The sequence below is a fragment of the Idiotropiscis lumnitzeri genome, chromosome 1, assembly GCF_059441095.1.
Source record: "Idiotropiscis lumnitzeri isolate Australia: NSW breed Sydney's pygmy pipehorse chromosome 1, RoL_Ilum_1.0, whole genome shotgun sequence".
Lineage (NCBI taxonomy): Eukaryota > Metazoa > Chordata > Actinopteri > Syngnathiformes > Syngnathidae > Idiotropiscis > Idiotropiscis lumnitzeri.
This window is the reverse complement of record NC_142391.1, coordinates 30,186,899-30,206,170: the sequence shown is the minus strand read 5'-3', so window position 1 is coordinate 30,206,170 and position 19,272 is coordinate 30,186,899. Positions and strand designations below refer to the sequence as shown.

General features: G+C 43.2%; 2 protein-coding genes across 3 annotated transcripts; both read right to left on the bottom strand.

Annotated features, from left to right (window-relative positions):
- Nucleotides 1–207: 207 nt before the first annotated feature.
- ubox5 (U-box domain containing 5) lies at nucleotides 208–7,096 on the bottom strand. The gene is made up of 7 exons (XM_088294703.1): nucleotides 6,746–7,096; nucleotides 6,600–6,663; nucleotides 5,071–5,172; nucleotides 3,507–4,213; nucleotides 2,190–2,740; nucleotides 1,701–1,895; nucleotides 208–1,310 (listed from the first exon to the last, which is right to left on the bottom strand). Exons 2-7 carry the CDS (start codon nucleotides 6,651–6,653, stop codon nucleotides 1,081–1,083), a joined length of 1,839 nt encoding a protein of 612 aa, XP_088150829.1. The 5' UTR covers nucleotides 6,654–6,663; nucleotides 6,746–7,096; the 3' UTR covers nucleotides 208–1,080.
- Nucleotides 7,097–8,184: 1,088 nt separating this feature from the next.
- Nucleotides 8,185–18,793, bottom strand: lzts3b (leucine zipper, putative tumor suppressor family member 3b). Of its 2 annotated transcripts, none has more exons than XM_088294673.1 (8): nucleotides 18,612–18,793; nucleotides 15,828–16,753; nucleotides 14,107–14,577; nucleotides 13,868–14,035; nucleotides 13,030–13,158; nucleotides 12,547–12,738; nucleotides 11,727–11,957; nucleotides 8,185–10,872 (listed from the first exon to the last, which is right to left on the bottom strand). In XM_088294673.1, the coding sequence occupies exons 2-8, from the start codon at nucleotides 16,632–16,634 to the stop codon at nucleotides 9,937–9,939; spliced, it is 2,934 nt and encodes a 977-aa protein (XP_088150799.1). In that variant the 5' UTR covers nucleotides 16,635–16,753; nucleotides 18,612–18,793; the 3' UTR covers nucleotides 8,185–9,936. The 2 variants fall into 2 exon arrangements, with proteins under 2 accessions (XP_088150799.1, XP_088150805.1); XM_088294679.1 differs by having other exon boundaries at nucleotides 15,828–16,626.
- Between the last annotated feature and the right edge of the window lie 479 nt (nucleotides 18,794–19,272).

Below are 19,272 nucleotides of genomic sequence, written 5' to 3'. Positions count from 1 at the left end.
AGTTTTTTAACACCATTTTGTAAAACAACACAAAAGCTCTAAATAACAACCTACAGAATGAATTATTTTGTTTTCTAAATAAACGACTTTTCATATTTTGTTCATCTTTGAATGACCTGACCCTTCTGGCCCTTTTAAAAAAAATACCAGAGTAAAAACTGATCATCCAAGAGCTCCACAAGAGTCAAACTGGTAGATTTTTCAAAATGCAGTCCAACAATCATACATTTTAATTAGAACACATTTAAAATCTCAGCATAAGTACAAGGAAATGTAAATGACAATTTTATAGTCTTTCAAGCGCCGACATTTTTTTCCCCAATCGACGCCATTTTGTATGCGGCTCTTCAGGAGCGGATGCAGGTTCACGACCTTGATTATGCTTGATGTTGTCATGGAGACCAACAGGCTTGTCAATGTGGTTGTAATGTGCAAGTCTTGAAATCTTTTTTCAGCTTTGTACAGGCTACGTTACATTCCTAGTGAACCAAAACATTCTGATTATGGTAGGTGCATGAGTAAATCGCTTATCTTGTAAGACACTGTTTAAATTGTGTGACTAAATGCGTGTTGTGATCGCGGATAGGTAGTGCGTTACGAGACTCAATACCTGCAATAATCTAACAAATATTTTAAGGTTAACTCGTTATATTACTTCATTACAGACTAAATGTAATATATTGATGTACCGTTTAACTTTTGCAACATGCTTAAACATCCTAAATAGCGGTTGAAATGTTCAATGGTGGATGTATGGAACTGGAAGGTCAGCAGATCATGAAGCCTCGGCCTCCATACTCCCATCTTTATGAATTTAGCCTCTGGTTATGCTGCATTCTCCTCACGCCTCTTTGTGTGTGCACAAACTGCCTGAACCAAGGCTGCAGCGCTCAATGAAAAGACTACAAAAAGGGGGGGAATATGACAATACTAGTATTTCAATTTTTTTTTCAAAACAGTTTGACGCAACAGTTTTCCGTCCTCTATAAGCCTGAGAACGTAGTGATGAGCAGGGACAAACACCATTCCTGTGCTTTGGCCTTGAGAACAAATCGTTTCCTTTCGCTGTCTTCGGGCAGACTAGTGATGCACGAGTACGATGTCGCCACGAGACGTGGTGCTTCGGCAGGTAGAGCACAGGATATGAGCGGAGGATGACTTTGTCGGGACGACGGAGTTGAGCGCAGGGGCTGAGTTACTTTGCAAGCAGGCTCGGCACAGCAAGTGGCCGCAGAGCAACCGGTATACAGGTGAGGGCGCCGTTGAGTATGGGGAGAATACACGGGAACACGATGAGCAAGTCTTCTCGACTGGGAACGACAGAAAAGGGCAAAGTTAGGAAAAATATAGATGGAGACAAGGGTGGTACTCGTTCAGAGTCAGCTGTAGAATAGATTTTAAAATTCTGCTACTGGTCAACAAATCACTAAATGTTTTGGGTCCTGAATACATTAAAGAATATGTAGTAGATTTGAAATTATCTTAAATTATTTTCTTTTTTTTCATAGTTTGTGATATAAGTACAAGTACGGTTCAAAGTGGATGACTGAATATAGGAAATCATATTTTTTGGGAGATTTGGTGTCAGTAATCCAAGTTTTTTTCCCCTCGCCATCGGCAGCAGGAGTGAACGGTAATAGCATTTTGTTGTGAAACTGAACTTATTGTAAAATTATGTTTTACTATTTCGCATTGCCCACCTGCAGCATTAGGACGCAGAGTTGAGGCCTCTACCGACTCAGCAAGACGAGGGGCAGGCCTCCACATGGACAAGTTTGACGTAAAGGAAGGCCGTCCCTTTAAGACGGAGAAGAGGGCGTCGTCCAGGCTAGCTGACAGATGTTGTTCATGTGAGCTGCTGCTGCTGCTGCTGCTGCTGCTGCTGCTGCTGGGCCCTGATGAAGACAATTTGCAAGGAATAAAGGACACATACAGAGAATATTATGAAAAATGTACTTTTGAACTGCTTTTACACAAATAGTCACTGGAGTGCCTACCCGTCCTTCAAGTGTGAAATTAAACAACCAACTAAAGGTTTTCTGTTATCTGCTAATTTCAGAACTTGTTTTTTTTTTTTGTTTTAATTATGATAAGGCCAACAAGTTAATTGTTGGGCACTCATTGTCCAGACGATCAATGCAAGAGCACACACACACACACACACACACATGTATCTGAAATGGTCTCACCAAGGGTTGTATCACTTCTTGATTGTTTAGCTTGAGGTAGGAGTTGTTGTACATCTGCTTCTGACCCACTCAGGTGTCGTTTCTGCCCTCTGCGAAGGTCTAGTGTTGTCTTTTGGTTGCAACGCTTTGAGTCACGGGCAACATTTCCACGATCCGACGACTGTCCCGATACATTGTCCTCTATTGCGGCAGCCATCACGGAGTGATTTTTGTTTGCCGCCAAAGAGCCGATCAACCTCGAGGGTTTTGGCTTCTCAGCTTCATCTTGTCTCCCTGTCGTCCCGTCCCTCCTCGTGCCACCGTTCTGCAGGACAAAATGGTCAATTCGTCTTTTCAGTTGGGGATTGGGGAGTGGCTGGGAGGTGGCAGTGAAGGGGACGCCGGTGAACGGGTCGCTCCCTGGCCTCCCCCACGAGGCTTCCCTCTTCTGGTGCTCCTCCAGGGTGCTGCTGTCTACCGACACGCCGCTCGGAAGTAGCATGGGAAGTGACATTACTTCCTGGGTGATGGGATCAAGGAACTCCTCTGGGATGGAACTGAGAGATTGTGCGCTAAAATCAGATGGAAATACAGACATAGGTGTCAAAGTGAAGTAAAAATTCAGTGTATTAAAATCAAGTCAATTGAACAGACAAGGTTTTTTTTTCTTTTTTGGAAAAGTAAGATGAGCCTTTATGCTCTTTGTGGTCAGCAGTGATTTTTGCAGTGGAACTCCGCCATTTTTGCCCACTGACCTCAACTGAGGAGAGGGAGGACTGCAGTTCTTCAGATATTGTCATTTCTTTGTGACTTCCTGGATGAGTTGTTGCTGCACTATTGGGGTAATGGTCCAGCTGTTCCACATTAGTGGATCATGTCTCCCACCTTGGTCCTAAAGCTTTGAGAAAGGCTTTGTAACCTTTTCCAGACTAATAAATGTAAATCACGTTACTTCTCATCTGATTGTGACATTTTGTTAAAGCTTTTTGAGATTTTTTTGGGCGACTTCACTTTGTTCGATTGAACAGACTTGGGTGTGGTCAGTAAAAATCAACTTTTCAAAAGGTGACTAGCCACAGCTCATTCATGATTACATGAATAACAAGGAGGGGCAAGCACTTTATTACACACAGATCCAGGTAGCTTTTCGTATTATTATTTTCCTTAATAAATACAATCACCATTTAAAAACAGCATTTTATGTTACTTAGGTTTCCACTGTCTTGTTTGATGATCTTAAAAATTAAAGTGGGGAAACTATACAACAAAATTTGAATTTCAGAAGCGAGCAAATATTTTTTCATGGCACTTCAATCAGTATAAAGCCAAAGTATTTACCTTGGAGCTATGTCCGGGCAGGGCTGCTTAATTTGATTGACAGCCTGGACAGGTCTACAGAGCGGTCTTTGACTGGCCTTGTGGGCGTGTTGAATCCTTTCCACTTCCTCCGGGGGGCAGCAACGAGCCGGTTGCCCCCAAACCGCCAAAGCCTTGAGACCCAGAGCGGACGCAGAGCCGCCGAAAGGCAGCGTCACGCGGAGATGCGTGACGGAGGTCAAAGAAAGGTGTCCTCGACTCCACAGCTCCTCTCGCCGACCGTCGTCGGATTGAGGAGGAGGTGGGGAGACGAAAGGAGGCCGCAGATGAAAAGGAGGACGGGAAAAACTGACTTTGGTTTCCTCCTTGAGTTCACATCGGCCCACAAGTTTAAATTCATGCTCAGAACTGCCTGATTGAGTATGAGGCCTTTGCCGAGGCACATCGGAAGTCTTCTCACTCCACTTTTGAGCCCGGAGTGTCCACTGGTGGACATTCGACTGACGAGTTTGACAGCACTCCTCTTGTTTCCCGCTGCTCTGCTCTTGATGCACCTGCGTCTGAAGGCCATTTTTAGAATGATCCTGGCCGAAATGACGAGAAGGAAGCGGACCACAGCTGGTGCTGATCTCCAGTCGCTTGCTGCACTGTCCTCGGTCCATGCCCCAAGGCCACAGCTCCACATCCACTCTGCATAGCTCCACCTGGAAGCCGAACCTTAATGTCACCTGATGGACGAGGACGCTCGGTTAACAACGAGGAATGGAAAATTCAAAATTGCGAATATCTGTGGCATCTAAGGAAGACGCTCACGTCACAAGCACTAAGACCCCTCTAGACATTTGTCACCGCATCAATCACTCTATTTTTTTTTTAATACTTCTATGAAAAAAAGTTTGACATTTTAAAAATGCACCATCTTTAGCAATGTAACATTTCAGCACAGAAATAATTGTCTTACCTGCCCGTCTACCACTTTTAAGCAAAATTCTACTAAATTTTAACTGTGTTTGGTGTTTTTTCTACCAAAATTCTGCTTTTGAAACTATACCTTGACATCAATAGCATGGCAAAAACCTAAAACAGTTGAATCTTTCATACTGTTGTGTGGGGCTAGAGGCTGAAGAAACTACACAACAGCAAGATTTTCCAGATTTTGTTCTTTCAACATTCAAATACTGTACAGTACATATATTACAGGAGGGACCAATAAACATCTTGAAGCAAGAATATGTTTCTTTTTTTGGAAAACCATTTGCTGAGCAGCGCAGAAGAACCTGTATTGAAAATACATGGTATGCTTCATTTTTATTGATGAGGTATTGCAGGATTTATTTAATTTTTTTTTTTTTACTGTGGGACCTGCGCAAACCCTTTGAGTTATTAATATAAAAATGTTGTCCACCTGTCTGGTTAAGAAAAGTATCATAATCGCGACAGTCTGATCCTGGAAGGGATTATTTACATTTTCAATATTTCCTATTGGACTTGGACAAACACAAAGCCCCTTAATTAAAAAAAAAAACAAGCGTGAGACGGTGCCAAGTGAGACACATTAGCCATGAAGTATCTTGCAGCACCTCACCTGCACAGGAGGACGTAAAAAGTACTCCAGCTTGAAGCCTCGTCTCCGGAGAGCGGGATCCCCTGATAGAAGGTTTGTGACATCATACCCATCTGCACACAGCTGCAGTCGGACAGGAAGGAAACAATCAGGAATTAGAACACAATGTGACAGCAAGTCAATGTTTATGCGGACTACATTTTAGGGAACAATACCTCTCCGCAGTGAAAAAGGCTTATTTGGACTAATTTCAACTTTATATGAAGGTGTGAACAATCAAGACATGTGCCACATGGCAATCCATGTGTCTGTTCCCCCAAGACAAACTAATTGGTCAAACAAGGATGCCGGGCATTCATTTGAAATGATTAAAAGACCCTCAAATTTGAGAAAAGCGTCCAAGGGTGAGGTGACAGAACCATTGAAGAAATAAATTCAAGCAGAAGCTGCAAGAGAGAACGAGTGTGTAAAAAAACAGCTTTTCTTATATGACAAAAGTGCAATAAAAGAGCATAAGGTCAGCAATGATTCATTCTCCCACACACCACTGTGACCCTCGATGTCTTTATTTTCTTTTATACTCCACCTCCACCCTGCGCTTTTTTTCCCTTTTCCCAAGTCTACCGAGATTCTTGTACCCTTACAGAGGACACACTGTACATTTAACTCATTCGCTACCAGCCGAGTTAAAAAAAAAAAAAGGATCTTTGACGTCTTTAGCCGTCATTGGCAGTAAATGAGTTAATTGGATAAAGGAGGGAAAAGAACAAATGTGGTCATGTGCCACTACTCAAGCAGTCAAACTGCATTCGATCATGCAAGAGTTGTGATAGCGCATTATAAACTTGAGGCATAATTACAATAAATGGTAAAAATTGACTATCAAACCTTTGGTCTGGAAATACAGTTCCAGTCAGAACTGTATTTCCCCAAAAGAGTGAGATGCACTCTAAATGTCTAAATGTGTTTCCATTCATCAGCAGAACAATGCCCCACGACCCCCCCCCAGAATATTTTTGCACCTTATTCAAAGTCCAAAAGAAAATATCATGCTAACATATCCCAGTCCACAGCCTCAAACTTAGCGTTTCTCTTGATTTGCTGAGGCACAAATTCACATTTTGTGCTTACGGTATACCTACTACAAACTTAGGTCAGTATTTTGTGACATTAAATGGGCATTTAGTGCACATATTACATATATACTATCTCAAGGTTGGGTTCATGTTTGGGTGCCATGTAAGAAGCCAGCTTCACGCATAGCTACAGCACAGTAGTCAACTTGTGCTTGCACATGAGGGATGCATTTTTAAAAAGTGAGGGATGCAGTTTTACACCTGCATAATGTGTTAAAAAGCATTGAGACACATTCTGTTATGATTTGGCACGACTGAATTCACACATGCGCGTTATTAATGCTAGATCGAAAATACATGGTGCATTTAGTTAAATAGTAAGCATTGCTTCTGTAAGATATTAAAACTCTTGATCCACGTGTTCACCTTTTAACTACCAAACCACAGACGTAAAAAAGAAGGATAATCGAATACCTTGTTGCAACTTATGTGTGTGTTGAAGTGTGGCTGGCAAAGATTGACGACCATATCCTCCAATCTGAGAGGAAAAAATGCAACAATCCAATTCAGAGATATAGGTCAAGGAAGAAGCACCATTAAGCAGTTCAGCACAGACTCACTTTTCATTAACACAGGTCAAGGGAACACGCCTCCACAAGGATGTTTAGATAACAAATTAAGAAGGGATATAGTCAACATAAATCGCGTTCATAAGTGTATTTGACTAAATAGGCTTAATATAGTCATTGAAGAAGTGTTGCCCATTGCCTCGTTGCACGAGCGATATATCAACGACAGCGTTTTAACAGACCACACGTGACAGATAGCAAATAATGCTTACTCAAAAAAGGAGAGGTCTCAAAACTGATAATTATGTATGTTTTGGTAGCCAGAACGATTCCGTAAACACAGTCAGCTAGCTCGAATGCTAACAACTACGGAATGCGACGAGGGCCAAACTGCAATCGTGAAAGGCGTTTATAGTATTGCCATGTTTTGGGGATGTGAGTTGATTGTTTTATACTTTTTACAAACGTTTCACTTAAAAAAGAAATTGCGTAGATGTAGACTTTAACTGCACATTCTAATTTATAGTTATTGTTGAACGAAAAAGTACAAAGTTTGCAACGTCAAAATTATTCGAATTATATTTTTCCAAATCAAATTGCCGAGCCAGTGATTGAAGTGAGTTTTAACAAATGGCACAAATATTTTTGTTTTTAACTTTTTTTGTGTGCACATTTTTCCTCATAAATTGACTGTCAGCTTTTCGTAGCTTTTGCTAATGTCTATTGTAGGAGGTATTCCTACTCCTTTGTGAATGTTTTTGTAAGCCAGTGTCTTATTATGTTCACGTCATTTTGTATTCTTTTGTCACAAGTTCGTCGCCAAACATGCTTGTTTGGCGATTTCCTTTCGAACGGTAGTGAGAGACAGTTCTAGTGTTTTCCATCCCATTATTCATCGTAGCCCAAGGCATAAAATTCTTCTGTTTTTGCCAGCTATAACGCTAACAATGGCTTTAATGGTGGAGAATGGGACGTTTTGACCAAAAGAGATTGGCACTATATCAAAATATGTATTAATTTAATGTAATTAATGTAATTGCTAATATTCGACGTATTCAAAATCACCCCAAAAAGCCAAAGACCCACACCCTAAGATTTATATGGAAAACAATTCATTTTTGTTGAAAAAAAAAAATCAAATATTGGATATGATTAACGCGGCATTTAAAGGGGTGAAATTATAAAAACAAAATCAATATTTGAGCATTCTAATAAGGTCTCAAGTTTATTCAGGGATTTAAGCAAAAACAACAAACACTATTGACGTGTTTTAAGTGTAATAAATTTGAGTCACAAAGGTTAAAATAATCAAATCCTGCAATTTTTCAGTAGCAAAATAATTTCCATCCATTTTCAAGCTACTTTGATCCAGTGTCAATCATTTCTTTCTTAATCTAAATAAATACATATATATATATATATATATGTATATATATATATATATATCACAGTAAAACTGAATAAAATGTTCAACAAGAAAAGCTGAATTATTCACGTTTATTCAGTCAGCTGTTCTTAACAAAGATGTGGTTTTAATCAAGCCAGAACAATACAAATAACATAACTGTAAACAATAAACCTGAAACATGTATAAAATTGATAGCATTTTGCTCTCTAAACAATGCAATACTGTAACTACATTTATCACCAACATCAAAAGGAGCATCTTTTCTCTTTTTTGGACAAGGTTGCTATGGTTACACCTCCATATGACAAGCCAATAGGCTATATATACAGTTAAAAAAACACAAAGGAAAACTCAATGGCACATAGTCTTTGTCATTTTACCATATTTATAATAACAGTAATAAAGATGATAATATGTGATACCCTAGCGATACGTTAATATTCTTGAGCAACATCTTTGTATGCTGGCATGTACACCACATATAAAAGCCATGGTATTCACACTGGATTCTAATGTACATGTTAACTGAAGTTGATGTAGTGCAGTTAGGCTGAATGCTCCCACTGTTCAGTCTAAATAAACTATGCAGTTAAATCGATGCGCAAAATCTAACACCTGCTTCCCTTCATGCCCCTTTTACTCTATTTAACAAAAATCAATTAATTATTTCTTAATATAGATTTACTTGCAGTATTGCCACTAGTCCCTCTATCATCAGTCTTTCTAAACTGGCACACACACACACGCGCGCGCACACGCACACTTCAACATTCACACAAATGTACAATCTATAACTATAAATATTTATTTCTTGTATATCATACATTCTCTATTTTTTCACTTTGGGATTTATTTCCTGACTTTAAGTAAATTGAGATGGTGAGCTTCCATTCTTTTGTTTCCACTGTTTTACAGTTTAAGGAGGAAAGAAAGTCATCTCGGAGCACCATTATAGATCAACACCGACCTCTAGGGTTCATTTTTAGTCACCGCAAGTGAAGGTAAACTCTTTAAACTCCTCATATTTGGATTGGGTTGATTATTAGCTAAACATATATTCAATTTATTATGAATAGTATTATTTTAGAAAATATAAGCTCTGTTGTATTTGAGGATATGTTTGACTCATGCATGTTGGACATTGTGCATGAAATGAAAACCAACTTGAATGGAAAAAGTCCAGTGTGGAATAATGTGGAATAAGTGATTGACCTATATAGATAGATAGATATATATATATAATCAAAGCACTGAAAATTCAATTCACACTAGATTTTTTTTGTTTTTGTTTTTTTTTTAAATCCCAGCAATACTTATTCTCTTACACATGCTGGAAAAGATGGAGTAAGGCGCTCTCTGGCCAAAAATGCAGGTTAACGTCACACACTCTGACCACTAGTTCTACTTGTACGTTATACGACTGACACAGACTTACAGTAAATAATAAATATCGCGTGATAATAAGAATGATAATACTCTTGTTGCAATTTCTGACAATATCCCTGATTGTCTTGGTCTTTTTTTCCTGGCACAGGCATGAAATAAACGACCGCTGTGTTAGTGCTGTCACCTAAACATTGTCAGTTTGTTGTCCTGCAGTGTGGCACACTTTTTTTCTGATAATGCAGGAAAGTGGTGTGTAACTTGTCAGAGAAAGGCTGCCTAGAAAATAGATGCGCTTCCCGTTTTAATCACCGGCTTGTACCTTCAAATATTTTTTTTTTTTGTTTGTTTTTTTTTTTTTACGTATGTTGTCCGCAGAAATGCTCTTACAGTACGATGTGATGTGGTGTTGTGTCAGGGCATTTTTGGGAGCGTTTTCCTGCATGTGTTTTTAAATTTCAGTGGACTCTATCCTCTCCAGGCGTGAAGGTCCTGCCCAAGGAGGGGCAAGCTGGTGGAGAGAAGGCGGGCCCTTTTGGTCTTCACAGGGCGGGGACAGGGTGAGGGTGATGGGGCCGGGGAGGGATGGTGGTGGTTGAGGAGACAGAGCTGAGAGCGACTGCGGAGGCGATCCGGAGGAGGAGGAAGGGGAGGTGTTGGTGACAGTAGTGGTGGGGACGGTGCATGCGGTGCTCGGTTTGCTTCCCAGCTGGCTCATCCGTTTCTCCAAAGCCTGGTTCTTCTGCAGGGTCTCCACGTAGCTCAGCTGCAACTGGGCCTGGTATTTCAGCACCCGCTCCTTCTCATCCTGCCAGGTGTGTCGCTCCTGGTCGAAGTTGAGGGCCTGGCGCTCGCGTTGCTGCCGCTCGAGGCGCAGGGCAGCCTGCAGCTGCTCCAGCTGTCTGCGCAGCTCGCCCGCCTCGTCCCAGTGAGCGTCCTGCTGCCGCTGCTGGGCCTCCTGACACAGCTGAGCCTCGTGGCGCAGCTGAGCCTCGTGGCGGATGTGCGCATCCTGGCGGAGTTGAGCTTCGTGGCGCAGGTGAGCGTCCTGCCGCATCTGCATGTCCTGCTGCGCGTGGGCGTCCTGACGCTGCTGCTGTTGCCACTGTGCTTCCTCGCGTTGCTGCCTCTGAGCCTCCTGTCGCTGGGCTTTGGCTTCGTCACTCTGAAGACTCAGGAGGGTGTCGGCCGTAGGGGTGAGGGAGTTGGTCGATTGATCACTGGGTGTTCGCGGGCAGTGGACGATTCCCCAGGGTGGCAAGAGGCCCGCAGCTGCTAAGTTAGGGCTCATGACAACCTCGGCTCCTCTGCTGACTTCATTCAGGGCGCGTTTTAGACTTAACACCTCTGCCTCGAAAACACCAAGCTTCTCTCGCAGGATGGACACCTGGAGGAAGAAAAGATCAAACACGGTGGTACCGTAATCTTAAAGCGGGGGAGGGGGGGGCAAACTTGGGTTTTGAATTGCTTTGTGTGAATGCCAAACGGTGAGTTTAATAATAGTTTGTGTAATTTGTTTGGCCATGTGAAATTTGATGAGCCTCGTGTGGCAGTGGTTGGTTTGGTGGTTTTAAATAATTTTACTGGGAGTTCATGATTGTCTCCATTTGAAGTGCTTTGCTGCCAACAGCATTTCGTTGTTCTGCCTGTCACTTGTACATCACTCACTGCCACAGATAGATGAACAAAAATATGTTCTTTGTTGTAAATAAAGAAACTTTGAGAAACTTTTTTTACATGTTTGAAGTTTCTCTGTGGTTAAAAAAAAACAGCGGACAAATGGGCGAAGTAAAGATTTCAAGACACGCCTTAATTTTGATGAACCCCCAGCTATTGAATAAAGTGCACATATGCATATTTTATGTAAGCTTCTTATAAGCTCATCCAGCACAACACATCAAATTGTTTTGACTTTGGATGAATGTTGTTCAATCCCCACTTTGACATGCTTCCGGAACTCCTTCCCAGCATGGATTTTGCGGATTAGAATTTCAATTATTTGGATTTACTGGAAACCTTCTACATCCAGCAGTTGCACTTATTGGAAATGATTTCCTGTGTTTTGTTATCTTCATTCTTTTTCCTTTCATAGTTCATGAATCTTACCATTACATTCAAGATGAATGTTTTGCCTTTTAAGAGATGTTTCTAATATTTTGCTTTTCCGGAGCATATTTTATATTCTCAAGTTGCTAAAAGGTCGTTTTCCATGACAATACAGGAAGTGAAATTAGAACTGGCCTCTGACAGAGTCCTCCTCAGGTCTGCCTCGCACTTCTCCAGCTCCAGACTCTTGGCGCTGTAGGACTCCTTCAGTCCAAGCATGGCCTCCTCCTGCTCCCTCAGCTGGGCATTGAGCTCCTTGAGCTGGCCCCTCAGCGCCACCATCTCTCCAGCCCGCTGTGTCACCTCAGCTTGGCTTTCCCTCAGCTGCTGCTTCAGCAAGGAGATCTCGCCGGCCTTCTGACACACCTGCCACATTAGTGGGGACAAAGGGAGGTGAGTTTTTACGTTAGTGTCTTTTTTCATTTCTCTGAGCTCTACGCAAGGCTGAATTAATCTGTAAACATTTTTTTTTACAAATTTACACTCACTTGCTCCATTTTGATAAACCACCACTTTGACACTTACTGGTTTAGCCATTACACCTGCAAGAAGTCTACAAGTCTAATATTCTGATGGTGGAGGGCATCATGACACTCTTGTTTTATTTTGGTGTTGATGGACAGTTATGACATTTTCTCGCTCTATTTTATGACAATTGACTGACGTGGGCTCTCTCGCCTTACCATGAGGCTTGAACCTTGCCTCGTGTGACTTAATCACTTCCACTTCTCTGTGTCGTACGTTTGTATTTTTACATTTATTGTATCTCAAGGCACCACTATAGACATTATTGTACAATTAAAAAGTGGTTAACTTCTCTTCATATTTGATAAGTAGGTGTTAAATACTTTAAATGGGAAACATTGTTATTGAACTATCAGCACCACAGAATGGGACTGTGTTCGAATTTGGAGGTTACACTTTATTTGGGTCAAGTACTCGAACTGTATCTCACCTCCCACTTGGTCTCCTCCAGACGTGGCAATATGTCAGCCTGCTCCTTTCTGTAATCTAGACATTTTCTCTCCAGCTCCTCTCGTTGGGCAAGCAGGGCTGCCATCTCCTCCTGTAGTCTTCTCTTGTCTTGGGACAAACGGGTTATCTGGGCCTGCAGGGCAGTCTGCGAGCGCTGTGCGCGCCGCGTAACCTGCAGATGAACACGCAATAAATTTTGTGGCCATTTTGCAATAAGCAGACATTTCATGTGTCACATATCAATTGCTGATGCTTTAAAATGATTAAACCTAACGCTGGCAACCAATTTAAGGTGTACAACAAAATAAAAACTAACTATAATGACAAATCCCAAACTATATCCTGTACTTCTACATAATATAAGACAACATGTTCAATAATTTGCACCTTGAAGTGGGACTGGGACAACGTGCAGTCACATCTTAAGGATAGTGGTTAGAATCAGAGTATAAGGGGACATCACCTGCTGCAAGCGTGATGCATAGTTCTGTCTCAGCTCGTCCATCTGTCGCTCCCACACGCGCTGCTTCTCCTCAAACACCTGAATGATGGCGGCTTCACTTTGGTCCAGGTTGCGGCGCATGTGCTGCACCTAGTGGTCGAGTAAGGCATTCGGAAATATAATTCATAAAGCAAGATAGGTGAAGCTAGGAGATTTCTTTGCTTTGGGCATCTTTAGGTTCGTTTGTTTAGCAATTCTAGGACAGTTATTTGTGAAAATACAATCAGTCAAACACAATAAAAAGGCCGAGTCTCCAGTGGCAAATCTGTAACGTGGTTATCTTTGTAACACACAAAGTGTAGCATGCCCTCCGAACCAAGGATGAGACTCTACTGATGATTTTGCGGTTTATTTTTCGAGCAACATTTATCCATAACCGTGTAACCTTCAAACCTAATCACCATAAGAGCTGAAACACATTTCAAAACACACGCAAACAATTATCTGACATATTTCACATTCAACACTCAATATTTACCAATATTTCCCTCTTCGGGGGGGGTGCTAGTAAAAGAAATGTTCGTTTTTTTCTGACGGTCAATATGAAACTCTTGGCCGTACTCTTTAAGTTACCTTTCGTGTGAATTGTAGTGAACAGGAAGTTCGCATTCAAAATAAAAGCACATAGCTTAAACCGGAAGTAGTATCTTTCGATCCTAATTTCAAATGAAAATAAAATACAATAAATAAAATCACTTCTGCCGTTCCAAAAATATGAATATGGTTAGTTACACATAGTGATACCTGTATAGCATGCAGTTAAATAATGAAATAATAACCAACCCCTGCATATACTGACCTCTTGCTCTTTCTCCCACAAGCGGTCCTCCAGGTCCTGGATGATATCATCTGAGGAGGGAGAGGGGCGTAACTGTCCGGGTGCGTCACTCATGTGACTCAGCCTCTGATAGGACGAGGAGCTCTTCCCCGATGAAGATCGACCGCTGTCTGAGGCACAAAGCCCGTTCTGGAGACAAAATCCAAAAATGTGTCTAATCATGATGTCATGTTGGGATGGCGGTCCATAGGAGTGCCTACCTGGTAGCCGGGCTTCTCCATCTTGTCCAAGCCCACAGCCGCCCCAGCCATGCCCAACCTGTTGATGTGGCTTGTAGAAGCACTTAGCGGTCCAAGTACGGCTGGAGGTCCACAACCTGAGCCCGAAGCAGTGTAGGTTGGCAGGCTGGTCAGAGAGTTCCTGCCTGAGTCGGACATCCCCCCCTGAACCACCTCATTAGGATTTCCCGCTCCCTCACCTCTGCTGACCCTCACTGGGCTTTCCTGGTCCAGGAGCAGGGCCTCTGGCACCTCTCCTGACTCTCCCCCTCCACCATCTCTGCCTCTCCTGCCACCTCTCCCCTCACAGAAGCCTTCGCCTCTTGCCTCGCTTTTGCCCTCGCTACCAGCCCCACCTGTCTGGCCCACAAGGTTCTGCATGGAGTGGAAACTCTTCGGAACCACCGGTTTGAAGGCAGAGGGACGGACGAGGCCGGAGTCTCTCTGCATTGCCTGGGAAATAGATAGTTGGAGGATGAAATTAACATATCATCAGTGACTATAAAGCTACAGCAGAAACGGATGCATTCAGCCATTCCTTTTATGGTACACTGATCCCGTCCAGGCTCAACAGAAGCTGGAGCCTATCCCTGCAGACCTGATCAGCTGCCAATCACTGGACTTAAACACAGAGACAGACAACCAGAGGCAGACCCATAAATTGGAATGCGAAGCTAGAAGATAGCAGTCCCAATCCCAGCCACTTCATCTAGCTCTTTCGTTCGCAGGCTAGCCGGGAGACCTAATCTCTCCAATGTACCCTGGGTCGTCCCCAGGGCTTCTTCCCAGTGGGATGAGTCTGGTGCACTTCACCAGAATGCATCCGAATCAAATAACCCGCGCCACTTCATCTGGCTCCTCTCGATGGGGAGGAGCAGTGGCACTACTCTAACTTTTGTCAGTACTTTTTGTCTTTGGACTGGGAAAAGAATCTCCCCACATTCAAACCGACACGTTTCAGTAATTGATGCATTCATTGGAGTGGATGATAGGTGCTTTATTTTGAGAAGCTTCTGGCTTTGAATCTGTAAAGTCTTTTCATGTTCTGTGTGTGTTTCATCAGGATACTTCCTTTCCTAGTTCAAAACCAAGACTCCAGACAGTTGAGTGTTTGTCCTGTGAGTGACAGCTGATCAATTCAGGATCTACCCTCCTACACTTAGCCAGAGTACAGGCTACTGTTTCTCGGTTGCCCTGAACGACACACTAAAATATAACCATTGATTAATGAATGCAATTCAATGCAAATTATGCTTAGTTTTGATCTGCCAAGATTCTTATCGGGCAGTTTTTGAGGATTTTACTGAAATATTTTTTCCCTTAATGAGCAATGTATTGTACCTTGAGATTTGATTTACTGGTATCTTAAAATAAGCAAAATTGAATATTGAACCATATTTCCATAAGTGTAAGTAGTAAAAATAGAGAGGTTCAGAGAGGTTTTTGAAATTAACTCAGTTTTCATCCACGTCAGAGGGACGACATTTTGCCACTTGCTCTCAACCGAAAATGACATCATAGTGCTTAAGAGCAAATATTACCCGTTGCATTGGAAGACAATTTTGCTTAAATGAATATATTCCTCATGTCAATGCTTTGTTCTTATTTTTAAGGCTGTTTTTTTTTTTGCAGTGTAAAAGAGGAAAGGATCGACAAAGCTTCATTGAATAAAGCGTAAGAGAGCACAGGGTATCCAAAAGTACCTGTTCCAGTTTTCCTGACACTGCCATGATTTTGGGTGGGTTGTGTGCCGCTTGGTTGTTTTCACCGTCGGTTCTGGTCGCTACCATCTCTCTGTGCTGATGCTGGTTCACCCCAACACTGCTCTTCTCGTTTGCTCCTCGGCCCACTACATTCCCGCAGACATCCAAACCGGCGGCCTGCATCTCTCTTTCCCGTTCCAGTCGTTCCCCCTCCAGCCTCTCTCGTTCTCTCTCCCTCTCTCGGTCCCGTTCTCGTTCTCGCTCCCTTTCGATTTTCTCCCTCTCGATCCTCTCCCTCTCCCTCTCCCGGGCCCTCTCCCGCTCCCTCTCTCGCTCTCGCTCCAGTCTCTCTCTCTCCACCCGTTCCCGCTCTCTCTCCCGGTTCCTCTCCCGCTCCCGCTCCCTATCCAACCTCTCCCGGTCCCAGTCTCGGTCCCGGTCCCTGTCTCTCCCCCGTTCTCGTTGCCTCTCCCTTTCCCACTCCCTCCTGAGGGCCGCGTTGCCGCACTCCAGCTGGCTGTTGTTGTTGGGCGCCGCCATGGTACATTCCGTGTTGGTGGTGGAGGCCGTTTCAGTGGGCCGGTCGGTACAGGTGCCGGTGCCGATACTAATGCTCCCTCGCTCGTCGCTAGAAGCCGTCCCGTCGGATATAGTCACGGGGGGGCGGGGCAGACGCTCTGCGCTGCAGCTGCGGTCACCAGGGCAACGGCGTGAGAGAGGCGGAGCGCGGGGCAGCGTGGTCCTCGTGCCTACGGACTTCATGGCAAATTCCTGCTCGCCTGCCACCCCACTGCCAACACTGCCCATAGTGAGGGGGTCAAAGGTCAGGGGTTAGTGGTTAGGAGTCAGGTTTGAGGAGGGTCACAGAAACATTTGGATGCAGTGTGGGTCATCACAACCTAATGCAGGTAGTGGGGGCACACACACTAGAGGAACACAGAGAAATGAGAGGTGTTATACAATATTGTTATTGCATTAAAAGGATTAGATTCAGATGACTGAATGGAGAGCAGACAAGACTCGCTTGGTGTTGGCTGAATGACATGAAAGTGTATCCTCTTTGGATGATTTCTAATTATTCAGCCTCCGTGTTATGATGTGATTTTGCTTAAAACATGTTTTTGCCGCTTTCACGCAGACTGAGCTTCAAATCTTTGGAAAGGGATCACCAGAGGAACAATCTGAGGCACATTCTCACCGATAGCAGGATGCTAACATGCTAAATTAAGATGAACATTAGCTTGTTTTGGCGGGGATTATTTATCATTTGTATCTCCAGAATGAAAATGCAATTCATCTTCAAATTAGCAAGTCATGAGAGAGCATTCTAACGTTTACTTTAAATGGGCGCCCACAGGCATGCTAAGAGGTTACAGAACCCCTTGTTTTCCATGACCTAAGTTGCAATGTATAATGCGCTATGTTATGACACTAATAATAATGTAAATGAACAGGTGTGCCCATTAATTTGACATACACTGGCATAATTTGTAAGACGTGCACCATTCTTTGAAGAAAACAAGTAAAATCTTTCTGAATTTCAGCTTAAGATACTTTTTTTTAACAGAAAAACTCTTCGTGCAATTGTGATAGAATTTTTTTCTACCCTGCCTCCTCGTGTCTTGGTATCAACATAAACACAAATTTTCTGATTCATTATTAGAATTTGAAATACTAACCAAGTAGCATTTTCAAATCTTTAGACATCTTTTTGCATCCATGTAGAGAAAGTAGGGCTCCGTCAAGAGCTTTGAAGGCCGTTGCCCATTTATACACACGCACTAATTACAATCCAAACAGTCGCATGTGGAAGTTGACCATTCATAGCCATTATAACCATTATACGTATGTGGATATTATCAGGCCACACATTCAAGAGTTACGTGTAAAACCTTTGAGCAGGGCCATTCCAGTTCATGATTAAAACAAATGTTACGTGACAACAAATGGCTTCACCTCACCACTATCAATGAATAAAAAAAACAACATTTTTTGCACGATGTCATTTTTCCATAAAATTGCCAGGATTTCACAAATTCTGCCAAGGTATGTAAATGTATGGGCATAACCATGTACCACAACGCGTAGCTTCTAAAAATGATCAGTTTTCATAAAACAGTCAGTGAAATGCAAAAATAATGCCCAGTTTTAATTAATTCTGCTGAGAGATTTTTTTTGTTCAAACAGTAGCCTGTGCAGCACTGCAGCATCCTGAAATGTGCTTCTATGTAGCAATGAAAAAATATTTTTATGCATGAGGGGTTATGCTAGCTGAGTCAAATCAAACACAAACAAGTCCAGTCCCAAAACAAGACATGCTAGAAGCAGTCCATCATTACTTCCTCCTGGGTGACCATAGTAGCTGTAGTAGCAGTCCAATGAGTTGTAGTAGTAGTCGTAGTAGTCGAATAGTATGTATTATAGGTGCCTTGGTGGCGCTCTCCCCTCCCCTCACGACTCTCCTCTCTCTCTATCTCTCTCTCACGCTTCCCTCTGCATCCCTGGGCGGCAAGGGCGGCTTTATAGCAGCATCCGCATCGAGCCCTCATTGCACCGCGCTTCCACGCACTCACTAGGCCCCGTGGCTGCAGCCCCACGCGTGGAATCCTCTCCGCCACCCTAAACCCCGAATCAAATTCACGGGCCTCGCTCAAACGCACCACCTATTGATGACTATGAAATATATATGGGCCTATATGTGTATTTTTTGTACCCCTCCCAACCTCCAAGCGACCGTGCATAGAAACCGTAGCGATGCGTTTCGTCGTCACAGGCGATACTCACTCTTATTGTGCAGCGTGTTGTTGTTCCGCTGTCAGTGTCGCGTCCCGCGGGCCCCGATCATCGTGCGATGCGGACGCGCGTCGGTGCACCTCGGGATGCCGTCCTCGACCGCTGTCAGCGTCGGATGCTGATGATGGAGTCGATCGGTTGATACGCGCATCAGCTGAGAGACACACACCCACCTTTGGACCCGCCCCTCCGGCTGAATGATGCAAACGCCCCCTTTTGGCATCCGGCCAGTAGGCGCTCTCCCACGGGAGATTGGCCTGGATGGACGTGCAGATGGATGGATGGGATGGATATAGAAATTGGTTCGACAAATGATTAAGGAAGCTCTACCCGAGTGCTAATTGCAATGGCGACTACGTACATCTTACTGAGCCGTGTTTCCAATGTTTTGTCTCTTTGTGACTATGAGACATAAGAGCTGCATGTAATATTTTGATTACCTTAATTTGCTGAAGTGCCCCTCTGGACGACATATGGTTACAGGTCTTATGTTCCCCAACTCTGCATTAAAAAAATGCCCGTGTACCTTATGAAGATATCGGAATGCTCTGTATGTTATCAGTGATTATTGGAAACACCAACATATTTACATCTGTACTCGAGCTGAAACACGATCCGAATGACGTCATAGTAAATTTGCATAGAAAAATGC